The sequence below is a fragment of the Cetorhinus maximus genome, chromosome 15 (assembly GCF_964194155.1).
Source record: "Cetorhinus maximus chromosome 15, sCetMax3.hap1.1, whole genome shotgun sequence".
Classification (NCBI taxonomy): Eukaryota; Metazoa; Chordata; class Chondrichthyes; order Lamniformes; family Cetorhinidae; genus Cetorhinus; species Cetorhinus maximus.
Window position 1 is genome coordinate 5624328 of NC_135893.1, and position 15598 is coordinate 5639925.

At 40.6% G+C, this 15598-nt stretch overlaps 1 protein-coding gene across 2 annotated transcripts in view; it reads right to left on the reverse strand.

Moving 5' to 3' along the window:
* cenps (centromere protein S) overlaps positions 1-15598 on the reverse strand; it is a 29181-nt gene that overhangs the window by 11338 nt on the left and 2245 nt on the right. The window contains exon 1 of one of the 2 annotated variants that reach the window (XM_078557792.1): positions 1189-1331. The exons of the other annotated variant lie outside the window; for it this stretch is intronic. Coding sequence (XP_078413918.1) covers positions 1189-1294 — 106 coding nt within the window. The 5' untranslated portion in view covers positions 1295-1331. Of the gene's footprint in view, positions 1-1188; positions 1332-15598 lie in introns of those variants that run through there. 2 annotated transcript variants of the gene reach the window in all.

Sequence of the window (15598 nt, forward strand, 5' to 3'; positions counted from 1 at the left end):
ATTGCTGAGTCTGTATAATTCTTTAGAGCTAGAGTAGAAATGTGGTGGATATTGTACCGTTTAAGACGGGGTGGAGCAAAATAGAAGGTCAAGGGTAGGTGGGAGCTCAGGAGAGATTGTCTTGGTGTCCATGACATCTTTGTCAACGGGAGTGTTAATGGTAGTGTTAAAGGTTAAAGTAGATGCTGATAATGGCATAAAGGTAAGATAGGAGAACAAGGGTCAGTGCTCTGTGAAAGCACAGCACAACATAGAAACAAGTGACAGATCGCCGTGTGTGGGGTGGGGTGGTGGGGGTGATTGGGGAAAAAGGATAAAAAAACTTTAAAAGTATAAAATATATCAAAAAGTTAAATAGAAAACAAATTAAAAATACACAAAAAAATTGGATTAAAAAAAAGGGGTAAAAAGATAGAGGAGAGAGTTCATGGTTTGAAGTTGTTGAGCTTTATGCTAAGTCCAGAAGGCTATAAAGTGCCTAATTGGAAGATGAGGTGCTGTTCCTCCAGTTTGCGTTGGGCTTCGCTGGAACATTGCAGCAGGCCAAGGACGGACATGTGGGCATGAAAGCAAGATGGACTGTTGAAATGGCAAGTGACAGGAAGGTCTGGGTCATGCTTGCGAACTGAGCGAAGGTGCTCTGCCAAGCAGTCACCCAGTCTGAGTTTAGTCTCCCCAATGTAGAGCAAACCACATTGGGAGTAGCGGAAACAGTACATCAAATTGAAGGAGGTGCAAGTGAAGCGCTGCTTCACCTGAAAGGAGTGCTTGGGGCCTTGGACGTCACTTGATTCTATGCTGTGCTTTCACAGAACGCTGTTCCTAGTTCGGTCATTAACACATTCTATCTTACCTTTATGCCACTATCAGCACCTTCTTTAGTCTTTAACACTACCGTTAACACTCCCTTTGTCTTGTGTCCATGACATCTTTGTCAATCTCTCCTGAACTCTCATCTATCCTTAACCTTTTATGTTGCTCCACCTGCTCCACTCCCTTAAACAGTGTAAAATCCATCACATTTCTACTTCTCTTTAGCTCTGAAGTGTCATACAAACTCGAAACATTAACTCGGTTTCTCTCTCCACAGATGCTGCCAGATTTGCTAAGTTTTTCCAGCATTTTCTGCTTTTATTTCAGATTTCCAGCATCGGCAGTAAGATAAAAGCAAAATACTGAAAAGATTACCTTTATTCTCATTATTTCTAAATGATTCTACATTAGACATCAGTAATGACACAGTCATACGGAGTAGTATTTCTTCAGGCATGTGGGCATAATTTGTTCTCATCATGAGATCATGATTTCAGCCATGCCGTGAGTCAGGGGGAAAATCCTTCCTCCTTCTCCAACTTCAGTCTAAATAAAGCCTTTCCCACAGAAGGCAAACAGAGTTAAGGCACATTTTGAAGTGACTGGCAGAAATGGCAGAATCAGGAATAGGTTATCTACTTGCCTCTTATCAGGGAAGTGGGTATGGCACACATGGAGATGGGAGGCTGGGGTGCAGGGGTGAAGATAGCCAAATCCTTGCAAGCTAATAGGATAGTTCTGATTTTAAATTGCGAACATATAGAATCATACAGGGCAGGAAGGGTGCTTTGAAACATTTGCCATCTTTCTCTTTGTATTCTCAACATCTTTTACTTTTCTTCCCCTATGCAAGGGATTTTGTTTTATGGAGGAATACAAATAAATGGAATGTATTTTGCTGGAGGCAAGAAGCAGGTCCAGGCATGAAGCCAAAACATTAAATGAGTCGTACACAAGACTTCAAGCCAATCAGTAATGTTGGATGATAATGAATACTCTAACAATCCAAACCTGAAATCCATCAACAAACAATGCACTACTACAAGCACTGAAGAGTTGAAAATGTGTCAATATCATTTTCATTCTACTGCTTCTCTTCTTACTCCCACCCTGTCACCTCTGGAATCCTCCAACGATCTATCCTTGGTCTTCTCCTATTTTACATCTACATGTTGCCTTCATTGACATCATTCGAAACGATGTCAAGATTTCACACGTACATGACGACAGCCAGCCCCATCCTTCTCATTCTATTTGTCAAGCTGCTTGGTCAATTTCCAGTACTGGAGGAGTAGGAATTTCTTCCAATATTGTGAAGACTGAAGCCATTGTCTTCAGTTCTCACTATAAACCCTGTTCCCTAGCCGCCAATTCCACCCCCTCCCTGGCCACTGTCTGAGGTTGAACCAGGCAGTTTGCAAACTCGGTGCCTTATTTAACTCTGAGCTGAGTTTCCAACTCTATATAGTTTCCCTTACCATAACTGCCCGCTTCCACCTCCGTAATACTGACCATCTTCACCCTTATCTGCTGTGGAAATCCTCATCCATGCTACTCTTTGCCTCTAGTCTCCAGTGACTATTCCAATGCCCTCCAGGTTGGTCACCCATTTTCCAAACTCCGTAACCTTCAGTTCACCCAAAACTCTGCTCTCATATCAACAAGTCCTGCGCTTGCTGACCTACATGGGCTCTCAGTACAGCATGCTGAATTTAAAATTCTCATCGTTGTGTAAAAACATCTCCATGGCATTGCCCATCTCTGTAACCACCTCCCATAAATTCTGCATTCCTCCAATTGTTTAGTTCCTAAGCTCTGGAATTCTCTCCTTAAACCTCTCTCTCTCTGTTTCCTTCTTTAAGACGCTCCTTAGAACCTACCTCTTTGACCAAGCATTTCATCATTTGGTCTTATATCTCCTTAAGTGGCTCAATATCAAATTTTGTCTGATAATGCTTCTATGAAGTGCCTTTGGACATTTTACTACATTGAAGGTGGTATATAATTACAAGTTATTGCAACAAAAACAGAATTTGACTTATACACCAGTGGCTACAATAATACACTGCATTGCAAAGCTTAATGGCTATTGAAAAACAGCCAGCACATTATGAGCATCATCACAAAAGATTTACTTTTATTATAAAAACGCAGCATGTCTAACATGCATTTTTCATCTATCACTTTTCAACTTAAAGCTCAAAACCATATTTAAAAGAAACAGAGATATAGGAGTCATTTAGAAAGTACAGAAACTCTTCAAGAGCAGAAAGATCAAAGCAGTGGCATCATCATAAAACTCCTCATCAAGAACTTGAAGAATAAATAGCTAAGCTCTGAGGATGGCAATGAATATAAACATTCCTAGAGTGTGCGGAAAGGCCCGAGAGAGCAGAAAAGGAAGTGATGGACATATTGATGTCTGGGACACCTGGTGGTAAATACAGTAGATCTAATGGAAGAGGGAATGCTACAAAATGAACTCCTATGGTTGGACATCTGTAATGCATAACAATCCAAACTGAAACTAGGACAATACAATTTATTCCATGAAGAGGTATGCGTGAACAGGAAAATTATTTTAATGGAAGACTTTAATTTGCCAAGTATGAACTGGGAAAACCCAAGTGGTTTAGAGTTGGCATGGTAAATGTAATGCATGTGTTTTCATGACCCAGCGTCAGAAAAGCATATTAGGTCATGGTCATTTCAACCTGGTATTAGTGACCCAGGGCATCCATGGGACAAAAATTGACCAAGGTTCACATGAGCTGTATTCACATGTTCCAAAGAAGACCAGGAGCGAGGTATATCACACACTATCACAAATATACAATTTTGTTCTTTCTCCCCTCTCCCTGCCTCCGCATTTGCTTAAAACCTGTTACATTATTTTTCTTCCAGTTCTGATGAAAGGTTACTGAATATGAACTCTATTTCTCTCTCCACAGATGGGTATTTCCAACATTTTCTATTTTTATAACAAGGTATCAGAAGATTTCTTAAAGACATTTGACAAAGTTCCATATAAAAAGCTACTAAGTTTAAAGCTTCAATATTCAAGGTAAACATTGGGATAGATAAGAAATTGGCTGAAAGGTAAAAAGAAAATAGGTGCTTGGCAGCAATGAGTGGGAACCCCAGGGTTGGATACAATATCATTCCAAATTTACTCCAATTACTTCACATTTGCATTGAGTTCAAATCCTAATTTTCTTGATATAAAACTAGGGGGGACAGTGGAATCAAAGGTGTATCTCAGTATAAGAGAATAAATTAGAAAATATGTGCAAGCAGCAGAAAAATAACCAATGAAAATTTAATCCAGGGCATTTAGGCAGGAAAAGTGAGCAGCAGAAGAACTCCATGAATGGTGTGGAAATAGCCACCCATGAAGTTGAAAGAAACCTACAATCCTTAGTGGACTCAATGTTCAATATGTCCAACCAGTACAGCGTGGCAGTTAACAAAGCTAACAGAATGTTGAACTACACAACCAAAACAGTGGACTATAAGTCCACTGAAAAAGTTGAGATAAAAACCTCAGTGATTTGGTCAGACCTCAACTTAAATGCAATGTGCAGTTTTGACTGTCAAGGCACAATGGCGATTGTTCACACACTAGAGCGAAAGACACAAGTGACATTAAGTGTCAACGGTCTAAGTTATGAGGAAAGACAAGAAAACCTTTTGGGTTTTCAAGCTTGAAAAGCAGTTGAGAGGTGATTTTAGAGTAACACAAGATAGTCGAAGAAATTTTTAACATTGAATTTATATAGTGCTTTTCATGAACACAGATCACCCAAAGTGCTTTATTGCCAATGAAGTACTTTTGCTGGAAGTGCATTCATTGTTGGGATGTAGGAAACCCGGCAGCCAATTTGCATACATTGAGCTCGCACAAACAGGAATGTGATAATGGAAAGAATCTGGTTTTGTGCTGTTGATTGAGGGACAAATATTGGCCAGAACACTGGGGATAATGCCCCTGCTCTTCTTCATAAATAGTGCCATGGAATCTTTTTACATCTACCCGAAAGGGCAGACTTGGCTTAATGTCTCATCTGAAAGGGGGCATACTTACAGTGTAGTACTCCCTCAATATTGCACTGGAATGTCAGCCTTGATTTTGGTGCTCAAGTCCTGGAGTGGAACTTGAACCCACAACCTTCTGACACATGGGCAAGAATGCTACCAACTGAGCCAGCTGACAGTGTAAGTGGAAAAGATAAGCCCGGAATATTACTCCGAATTAAATTGTGGAGGAGATGGGGGTGGAGAAAGGCACATTTAAGACTGATATTAGGAAGTTGTTCTTCATACAAAGTGAATGATCAACACATAGAATGGACCTCCAAATAGAGAAATGAAAATACTGGTGTCATTTAAGAATCAATTAGATTCGACAATGGAGGAGGGGTTAGGGGGAAATGCTGGTCTTCCTCATCTGCATCTGTTATGATACCATTACTTTTGTCTGACACAAAAAGCTTATAATGAGATGTCTAGTTTGGTTATCCATTCAATGGCTTCCTCAGATGCCAAGTGGGGAAATGAGGTTTCTCCTGCAAAAGATCTTAGCAGGCAGGTTGATGGGTTGGGTTCCATGACCTGGGACTCATGGCCACAACAGGACTTGGGGTCATCCCTCATCTTGCACATACGGAGCAGATGGCCATGCTGCTCGTGCATTTGGTTGAACGCTGTTCACTATCTTCAAGGAGGTTGAAGCTTCTGCTATTGGATTTCTGTCCATCTGGATAGTGGGTTGATAACAGCTGTGTGAATATTAGCTGCTGTTTCCAGAATGGTCAGCACGATTTTAAGCATTTTCTTGATGGGTTTTTCAGGTCTTGATGAATGGGAATACTGGTGTTGCTCATTACTTTTTCCATCTCTGGGCACACAATGCCGTCATGGCAAACAACAGCTGGGGCAATGCAGGACAGCACTGGGAACCACTCAGTTGGAGTGGACTTGAGTATCCCTGATACTCTCCTCATGGCAGCGTTTAGTTGTACGTCCATGGTCTTTGTGAGATAGCTGCAAGACAATAAGAAAAAGCAGCATTCTGTAGCAGAGACGACTAGGGGCACTGTTGTGGTATTGAAAACATTATGGTAATAATTCAACCAGAAGAGAAAGTAAACTCAATTAATTCATTCTACATATTTAACAGCAGTCAGATTTTGCAGCCTTAAAGGGATACAACTTTACCTCAGCAGTAAAATAATGCATTCTGCTCCTATCCCCAAAAAGCAGAGTAGTCTCACTATGGAGTAAAAACATTAATTTGAGCCAAAGGCAAACAACTGGAAAGAGGCCAAGCTCCGAATTAAGTCAACAAAATGGGTGAGATCACCATTTTGAGATAAATCTGGTTTCCTAAACTGCTGCACCATTTGAGAATGTCCATATACAAGGAATATCTGTTGCCAAGACAAAGAACTAAATTTTGATAAATTTTCAACCTTACACAGTAAAATTAGATCTTGTTCTGAAAAGTGTCAAAGTGTTTTCTTTACCAGATTAATTTTTAAACCACATTATGATCAAGCATTTGACAGTGTCTCAATAATGCAAAAGATTTTATCACTTCCTGGAATGCTATAGGTAGTCAGCTTGCATGCTCCACTTTGAGAATTAAATCTTTACTTGATGTTATTGCATTCAATGAACCATTTTCAAAGCAAAAAAAATCCACATAACTGATTAATCTTTGAAACTGAATTGACTATAAAAATATCAAATAGAAACTACCAGGACAATTTCCTCAGCTTACATGAGTACATTAATCTAACCAAGTAATAGTTCATAGAGATGTCACAACAGTTTCTCCCCCCCAGGATCTGCAGCGTAAAAAAAATACACTAAAGTTTGGTGCGAGGTACAAACAACTTCAAGGATAACCACTACAGTAAAAAAAAATTGTTGTTTCCTCCACCCCTACAGAGCATTATGCAAAGGTGCATTGCCATTCATTCAATTCATTCTATTAATTGGACTTGCACAGCTTGCAATCATCTTGCACAAACATCTCAAACAAAATAGTTTAGATCAAAACAACTAGGCCTATGGTGTGCAGTTAACTCAGTCTTAACACAGGAAGGAGAGTTGAAAATTTGGGCAAAAGACTAAAAACATTAGACTTAGAAAACACACAAAGGAATCACAAATTGATGAGGCAAAACAGTCAGACTCCAGGGATGAATGAATTATGTTGTTCTAGTTCATTTTTTTGAAAACTGAGTTAACCATCATGTTTTGTGAGCATGAGGACTAAACCAACAGTTCAAGTAATGCTTGTTCCTCCCATTATCATTTACCAATATGGAAGCAATGAACGAGTTAGGAACATAAAGCACATTAACAAGAAAATACTATAGAGATCACTAAACCGTTTTCTTCCACAGACTATGGACAATCTACCCAATCTATTAATCATCTGAGAAAATATTCTACAAAGGTTCTCTGTGCCCCCCTCCCTCAATGCATAACAAGACAAAACTTCAGAATACCTCTCCAATATCTTACTTTCTATAGCTCTGGCCATTTTTTAACTAGATAAAGGTCAATATGCTTCAAAGACAATTGTGAAGCACTGAGATATTTCAATGAAATGATAATGTGCAATATAAATTCAAGATTTTTATTGGACCAGCAGCGATGCTTGCACATAACTTCCATGCTCCCAACAGATCAAGAAAATGATAATCCATAAGGTTTTTGCTCATCTGCATCTATAATTACTTCTATAACTCTCAAGTCCATACCTGTCAACACTTTCTTAAAGACAGCACACAATCCTAAAAAAGTGACCCCTAATTTTAAAACAGTGCCCTCTGGTTCTGGACTCACCCACCAGGGGAAATATCGTTTCTATGTTCACCTTGGCGAGACTGTTCAGGATCTTATATACTTCAATCCAGTCACCCCTCACTCTCCTAAACTCCAGTGGAAACAAGCCCAGTCTGTCCAACCTTTCCTCATAAGACAACCTGCTCATTCCAGGTATCAATCTAGTAAACCTCCCCTGAACCGCCTCCAACGCATTTACATCCTTTCTTAAATAAGGAGACCAAAACTGCACACAGTATTCAAGGTGTGATCTCACCAATGCCTGGTATAATTGAAGCATAACATCCTTACTTTTATGTTCAATTCCTCGCGAAATAAAAAGATAGCATTCCATTATTCTTCTTACTTACTTGCTGGACCTGCATACTAACTTTTTGTGACTCATGCCTCTGTGAACACCTCGATCCCTCTGCACCTCGGAATTCTGCAGCCGTTCTCCATTTAAGTAATACTCTGCTTTTTTATTCTTCCTGCCAAAGTGAACAACTTCACATTTTCCCACATTATACTCCATCTGCCAGATTTTTGCCCACTCACTCAACCTATCTATATCCAGTTGCAACCTCATTTCTTTTTCACAACACGGTTTCCTACCTGTCTTTGTGTTATCTGCAAATTTAACAGCCATGCCTTCGCTCCCCTCATCTAAGTCATTGATATCAATTGTAAAAAGTTGAGGCCTCAGTGTAGACCCCTGCAGGACTCCACTTGTCACATCCTGCCAATCAGACAAAGGCCCATTTATGCATACTCTGTTTTCTGCCAGCCAGCCAACTCTCTATCCATGCTAATATGTCACCACCAACACCATGAGCTTTTATTTTCCACAATAACCTTTGATGTGGCACCTTATCAAATGCTTTCTGGAAATCCAAGTACAGTACATCCACCAGTTCCCCCTTGAGCACAGCACATGTTACTTCTTCAAAGAACTCCAATAAATTGGGTAAATATGATTTCCCTTCACAAAACCATGTTGACTCTGCCTAATTACCCTGAAGAATTCCCAAATGCCATGCTATAAAGTCCTTAACAAAGTGCTTCAACATTTTCCCTAAGACAGGTGTTAGGCTAACTGACCTGTATTTCCTGCTTTCTGTCTCCCTTATTGGATAAAGGAGTTACATTCACTATTTTCCAATCTAATGGAACATTCCCCGAATCCAGGATATTTTGGAAAATTAAAATCCCATGCATCAACTATATCACTAGCTACTTCTTTTAAGACCCTAGGATGAAGTCCATTAGGATCCAGGGGTTTGTCAGCCCACAGCTCCAGCAATTTTCTAAGTGCCACTTTCCTGGTGATTGTAATTTTCTTGAATTCCTCCCTTCCTTCCATTTCCCAATTTACAACTATTTCTGGGATGTTGCTTGTATCCTCTTTCGTGAAGACTCATGCAAAATACCTGGTTAAATTCATCTGCCATCTCCTTATTTACCCTTATTAATTGCCAAAACTCACTTTCTCTAGGGCCAACACTCACTTTGTTAATTATTTTCTTTTTAAAATATTTGTAGAAACTCTTGCTATCTGTTTTTATATTTCTAGCTAGCTTTCTCTCATACTCTGATTTCTCCCTCCTTTCTTTTAGTCATTCATTGCTGTTTTTTTATATTCTATCCAATCTTCTGTCCTGCCACCCATCCTTACACAATTATACGCGTTTTCTTTAAGTTTGATACTAAGTTTTTTTTAGTTAACCACAGATAGTGGGATGTTTTCCTTGGGTGTTTTCTTTCTTGTTGGAATGTATCTATTCCGAAATATCCTCTTGAATGTCTGCCATTGCACTTCTATTGACCTATCCCTTAAGCCAATTTGATAGTTCACTTTACCTAGCTCTGCTTTCATGCCCTCATTTAAGTTTAAAATACTAGTAATGGACCCACTCTTCTCTCCCTTAAACATATAACCACTGCTACCTAGGGGGTCCTTCACTATGAGGTCATCAATTAATCCTATCTCATTACACAATGCCAGGTCTAGCATAGCCTGCTCTCTGGTTGGCTCTAGAAAGTGCTGTTCTCAGAAACTATTCCAAAAACATTCTATTAACTCCTCATCTAAGATATCTTTGCCCATCTGATTTTTCTAGTCTATATGTAGATTAAAATCCCCCATGATTATTGCCATACCTTTCTGACAAGCTCCCTTTATCTCTTCCTTTATACTCAGTCCTACCATGCAGATACTATTAGGGGGTCTGTACACCGCTCCCACAAGAGACTTCTTGCCTTTATCATTTCTTGTCTCTACCCAAACCACTTCTACATCCTGGTTTCCTGAACTTAGGTCATCCCTCTCTATTGTGTTAATACCATCATTAATTAACAAAGCCACCCCTCCACATTTCCCTAACTTCCTGTCTTTCCTAAATGTCATGTACCCATCAATATTCAGGTCCCAATCCCCAGAGGCAATTTCAAAATTAAATTTAGGGAGAGGCGGTGGTGTAGTGGTATTGTCACTGGACTGGTAATCCAGAGACCCAGGGTCATGCTTTGGGGTCCGGGGTTCAAAACTCACTACAGGATTTGAATTCAATAAAAATCTGGAATCAAAAGTCTAATGATGACCATGTAACCATTGTCTATTGTCATAAAAACCCATCTGATTCACTAATGTCCTTTAGGGAAGGAAATCTGCCATATTTACCTGGTCTGGCCTATATGTGACTCCAGACCCACAAGCAATATGGTTGACTCTTAAATGCCCTCTGAAATGGCCTAGCAAGCCACTCAGTTCTCAAGGGCAATTAGAGAAGGGCAATAAATGCTGGCCCAGCCAGCGATGCCCACATCCCATGAACGGAAAAAAAATCACTTCCTTCACTGTTTCCTATATCCTGAGACCTGGCATGGCTTCTTACCACAAAAGGATGAACAGGCTAGGTCTCTTTTCTCTTGAGAAAAGGCAGCTGAGGGGTGACCCAATAGAGGTCTTTAAAATTATGAAAGGTTTTGATGGAGTGGATACAGAGGAGGGAATACTTCCCCTCGGGAAGAGTTGTTACAACTGCAGCCAATGTTATTCGCTGAGCATGCCAAATCCCAGAGCGAAACTTGTCTTACTGATCATAACCTTTTTTGTATTTTGAGAACGAGGGGAAAACTACTGATTCCAGAAGCATAGAATCCCAGTAACACTTTTAGGATTTTAAAATTATAAGATTTACGAACAAAAGAAAAAAAAAACTTAAGCACACAGGGTTAAAATTACACACAGTTAAAACAGTCTTACAAAATATTCCTCTTAAAAAAGGTCAGAAAACGCAAGTATACTACTTGGCGACACCTCCCTTGTAGATTTTTAGCCATAAAAATCCAGTAATATTACCCAAGGCAAAAACTACTACTACTGCTGAGACTTCTCAATCTCTTCCACTCTGCTGTGGAAATCCAAGAAAGTTTAGAAACAGACTGCATTCTGAAAACAAACTTTTCTGGCCTGAAACTGGATGACTGCTTCAAATTCACAACTTTTCTCAGCACAGAGCTGGTCTCAGGACATTTCCCCCACACAGCCACCTACAACTCAACTAAACATCTTTCCTTAAATATCTTTTTTTCCTCCTTTCATCTTAGACTCCAGTGCCCTCAGCACCTGTTTGAACTCAACTTTTCCAAAATATAAAAATCTTTTATGTCTTCCTATTTCCCCCATTTTCAGATCAAATACAATTTAATAACCTTCCCTTCTTTACCTACGAAACTTTTCTAAGTTTTAAAAGTCCCTTAAACTCCATTTGAAGTGAAGGGTAATTATATTAGGTGATTTCAACTTTCTCAACATTAATTGGGACAGACATAGTGTTAAGGGCTTGGATGGAGTGGATTTCTTGAAATATGTACAGGGGAACTTTTTAGGTCAATATGTAGAGGGTCGAACAAGGGACGGCGCATTGCTGGACCTAATTCTGGGAAATGAAGCCAGACAGGTGGCTGAGGTGGTGGTGGGGGAGCATTTTAATGATAGCGACCACAACATGGTACAATTTAAGCTTGTTATGGACAAAGAAATAGACAAGTTGAAAAAAAATGTTTTGGACTGGGGGAGAGCGGATTTTAGTAAAATAAGGCAGGATCTGGCCAAGGTAGACTAGGAACAGCCACTTGTGGGGAAATCTACAGAGGAGCAGTGAGGGACGTTCAAAAAGGAAATGAGGAGGATACAGGCTCAACATGTTCCCTCTAGGGTGATAGGAAGGAGTAACAAGCTCAGAGAACCATGGATGACCAGAGATATTCAGGATACGATGAGAAGGAAAAGAGAGGCTTTTAGCAGGTACAAGGGAAGCAAATCAGCAGAGGTATTAATGGAGTACAGAAAGTGCAGGGTGGAGCTTAAGAAAGCCATTAGGGGAGCAAAGAGGGGATATGAGAAAGCTCTGGCTGGTAAAAGTAGGGAAAATCCCAAGATATTCTATAAGTATATCAATGGGAAGAATATAACCAGAGAAAGAGTAGGGCCCATAAGGGACCCAGGGGGCAGTCTATGGGTGGACATCTGTAAAGTGTTGAATGAATACTTCACATCCATCTTCACCAAAGAAAATGAGGATGAAGGTATCGAACTCGGGGAGAGAGACTGCGAGGTTCTTGAGCAAATTGATATAGGGAGTGACAAGGTATTGGAGGTGTTGGCAGGCTTAAAAGTGGACAAATCTCCAGGTCCGGATGATGTGTGTCCCAGACTGCTGAGGGAGGTAAGGGAGAAGATCGCAGGGGCTCTGACCCAAATTTTTAATTCCTCTCTGGCAGGGGAGGCGCCAGAGGACTGGAGAACAGCTAATGTGGTTCCGCTATTTAAGAAGGGTTGTAGAGATAAGCCAGGGAACTATAGGCCAGTGAGTCTCACGTCAGTGGTAGGAAAACTGTTGGAGAAAATTCTGAAGGAGAGAATCTATCTCCACTTGGAGAGGCAAGGTTTGATCAGGGATAGTCAGCATGGCTTTGTCAGAGGGAGGTCGTGCCTAACAAATTTGATTGATTTTTTTGAGGTGACCAGGTGTGTGGATGAGGGTAGTGCAGTTGATGTAGTTTATATGGATTTCAGCAAAGCCTTTGACAAGGTCCCACATGGGAGACTTATAAAGAAGGCAAATGCACATGGGATACAGGGTAATTTGATAAGGTGGATTCAAAATTGGCTTAGTTGTAGGAGACAGAGGGTGATGACAGAAGGATGCTTTAGTGACTGGAAGCCAGTGTCCAGTGGCATACCACATGGATCTGTGCTCGGTCCCCTATTATTCGTCATTTATATAAACGACATAGATGACTATGGTGGGGGTAGGATTAGTAAGTTTGCGGATGAAACAAAGATTGGCCGGGTGGTTAACAGTGAGGTTGAGTGTCTTGGGCTACAGGAAGATATAGACGGGATGGTCAAATGGGCAGATAAGTGGCAGATGGAATTTAACCCTGAAAAGTGAGAGGTGATACACTTTGGAAGGAATAATTTGACAAGGAAGTATTCAATGAACGGCATGACACTAGGAAGTTCTGAGGAACAATGGGACCTTGGCGTGTGTGTCCATAGATCTCTGAAGGCGGAGGGGCATGTTAGTGGGATGGTGAAAAAGGCATATGGGACACTTGCCTTTAGCAATCGAGGCAAAAATCACAAAAGTAGGGAGGTCGTGTTGGAGTTGCATAGAACCTTGGTGAGGCCACAGCTGGAGTAGTGTGTGCAGTTCTGGTCGCCACATTATAGGAAGGATGTGATTGCATTGGAGGGGGTGCAGAGGAGATTCACCAGGATGTTGCCTGGGATGAAACATTTAAGTTATGAAGAGAGAATGGATAGACTTGGGTTGTCTTCGTTGGAGCAGAGAAGACTGAGGGGCGACCTGGTCGAAGTGTACAAGATTATGAGGGGCATGGACAGGGTGGATAGGGATCAGCTGTTTCCCTTAGTTAAAGGGTCAGTCACAAGGGGACACAAGGTCAAGGTGAGGGGCAGGAGGATTAGGAGGGATGTGAGGAAAAACTTTTTTACCTAGAGGGCGGCAATGGTCTGGAATGTGCTGCCTGGGAGGGTGGTGGAGGCGGGTTGCCTCACATCCTTTAAAAAGTACCTGGATGAGCACTTGGCAGATCATAACATTCAAGGCTATGGGCCAAGTGCTGGTAAATGGGATTAGGTAGGCAGGTCAGTTGTTTCTCACGTGTCAGTGCAGACACGATGTGCCGGAGGGCCTCTCCTGCACTGTGAGATACTGTGATTCTGTGAAATTTAGCAGCTGAAAAATCAAGTCAATACCTATCACCTAATGCAAATTTCAAAACCCAATCTATTTACTCATACATTCAACTTCACCATAGTCTCTCTTTACAAATGCATGCATCTAGCACCTTTACCTTTCATCTCTCAGTTCCCATAGGCAAGCTGACTCTATGAACCTTCCCCCAGTTTAACTACCCATGGACACACACACAGCTTTCTTTACAGAATACTGCCATTTTCCCAAAAATATTTTTAAAAATTAACATTCAACTTCATAAAGCCTAACTAGAGGTCATCAATACAAGATAGTCACCAAGAAATCCAATAAGGAATTCAGAAGAAATTTCTTTACCAAAAGAGTGGTGAGAATTTGAAACCTGCTTTACAAGTAGTGGATGAAGCAAATAGAATAAATGCATTTAAGGAGAGGCTAGAAAAGTATGAGGGAGAAGGGAATAGAAAGCATGGTGATAGATTTAAGTAAGGAAAGATGGGTAGAGGCTTGAGTGAAGCATAAACACTGTCATGGGCTGGTTGGGCTGAATAGGCTGTTTCTGTGCCACACATCCTATGTAAAGCCATGAAGCACTAAAAGTAATTTGCATCTCTAAATTATTGGACTACATGAACTCATTTCTGCACTAATTATCATTTCTTTTGATTGTAGACAGTTAATACATGTCTCCTCAACTATTTCTGAGGGTTGAGAATTTAGGTTACATTTAAAAAAACTTGGAAACGATCCAATGACTTTCTGACCATTATACATCATCTACGTTTATGAAAACGTGTTCTCTGTCTGCTTCAAAACCTCTTCTCTAACATTGCTGGATTTCAAGACCCGCTCTTCAGAGTTCAGATGCCTCCACCCCCACTTCAAGAATGCCAGCTCAATGCGAATATACTCCTAGACAGTATTCCTAATGCTTCTTGATCTCAGGGTCGCCCCAATGCTCCCAAAAACAAAGACTTTCCTCTCTGATGGTTCATATCCTAAAATCCCACTCCCTAGGATCCCAGGACTCACGCAACATTCCCAAAACCTCTATTCAGGAACCTTAGGATGACTCTGGAGGCATACTTACTGCTAGACTGTGATAGCGATCCAGCACTGCCAGGTCTCAGGCCTGTTTTTCATTACCTGCCAGAGTACAGTGTCTTTTTCATTCTCGGGGCACGGATTCTGCGAGCAAAACTGGCATTTTTTGCCCATCCCTGGTTTTTTGCAACTGAGTATCCAACTTTGGAAGGTGATGAAGAGTCAACCACTGGGATGGAAGCTTCATCATCACTTTTACCGATACCAGCTTCTTACTTCCAGACTTTTTAAACTGAACTCAAACTACACAGAGGAATTTGAAATTCACATTCTCTGGGTTATTAGTTCATGGATGGATTCACTTAGCACAACATCAATTTTAATAAAACCTCTGGCTCACTGTGAGCAATACCATGGTAGATCTGCTAAGTCTGTTTCAAAAATGCTGATTGAACATTACTGCTCTGTTCCTTATGAAATGACTAGGTAGCAAAGTGATTTTTATCAGCTTCTTTATAGCATGATTTCCCCTCAATGGCATTTTGATAACATCACGCCAGCTTAAGACAAACGGTTTTGTCTTTCGTATTTTTAGACAAATGTAACATTTAAAAAACAAGTATAAATAAATATTAGCTTTAAGTCAAACTGCAAGG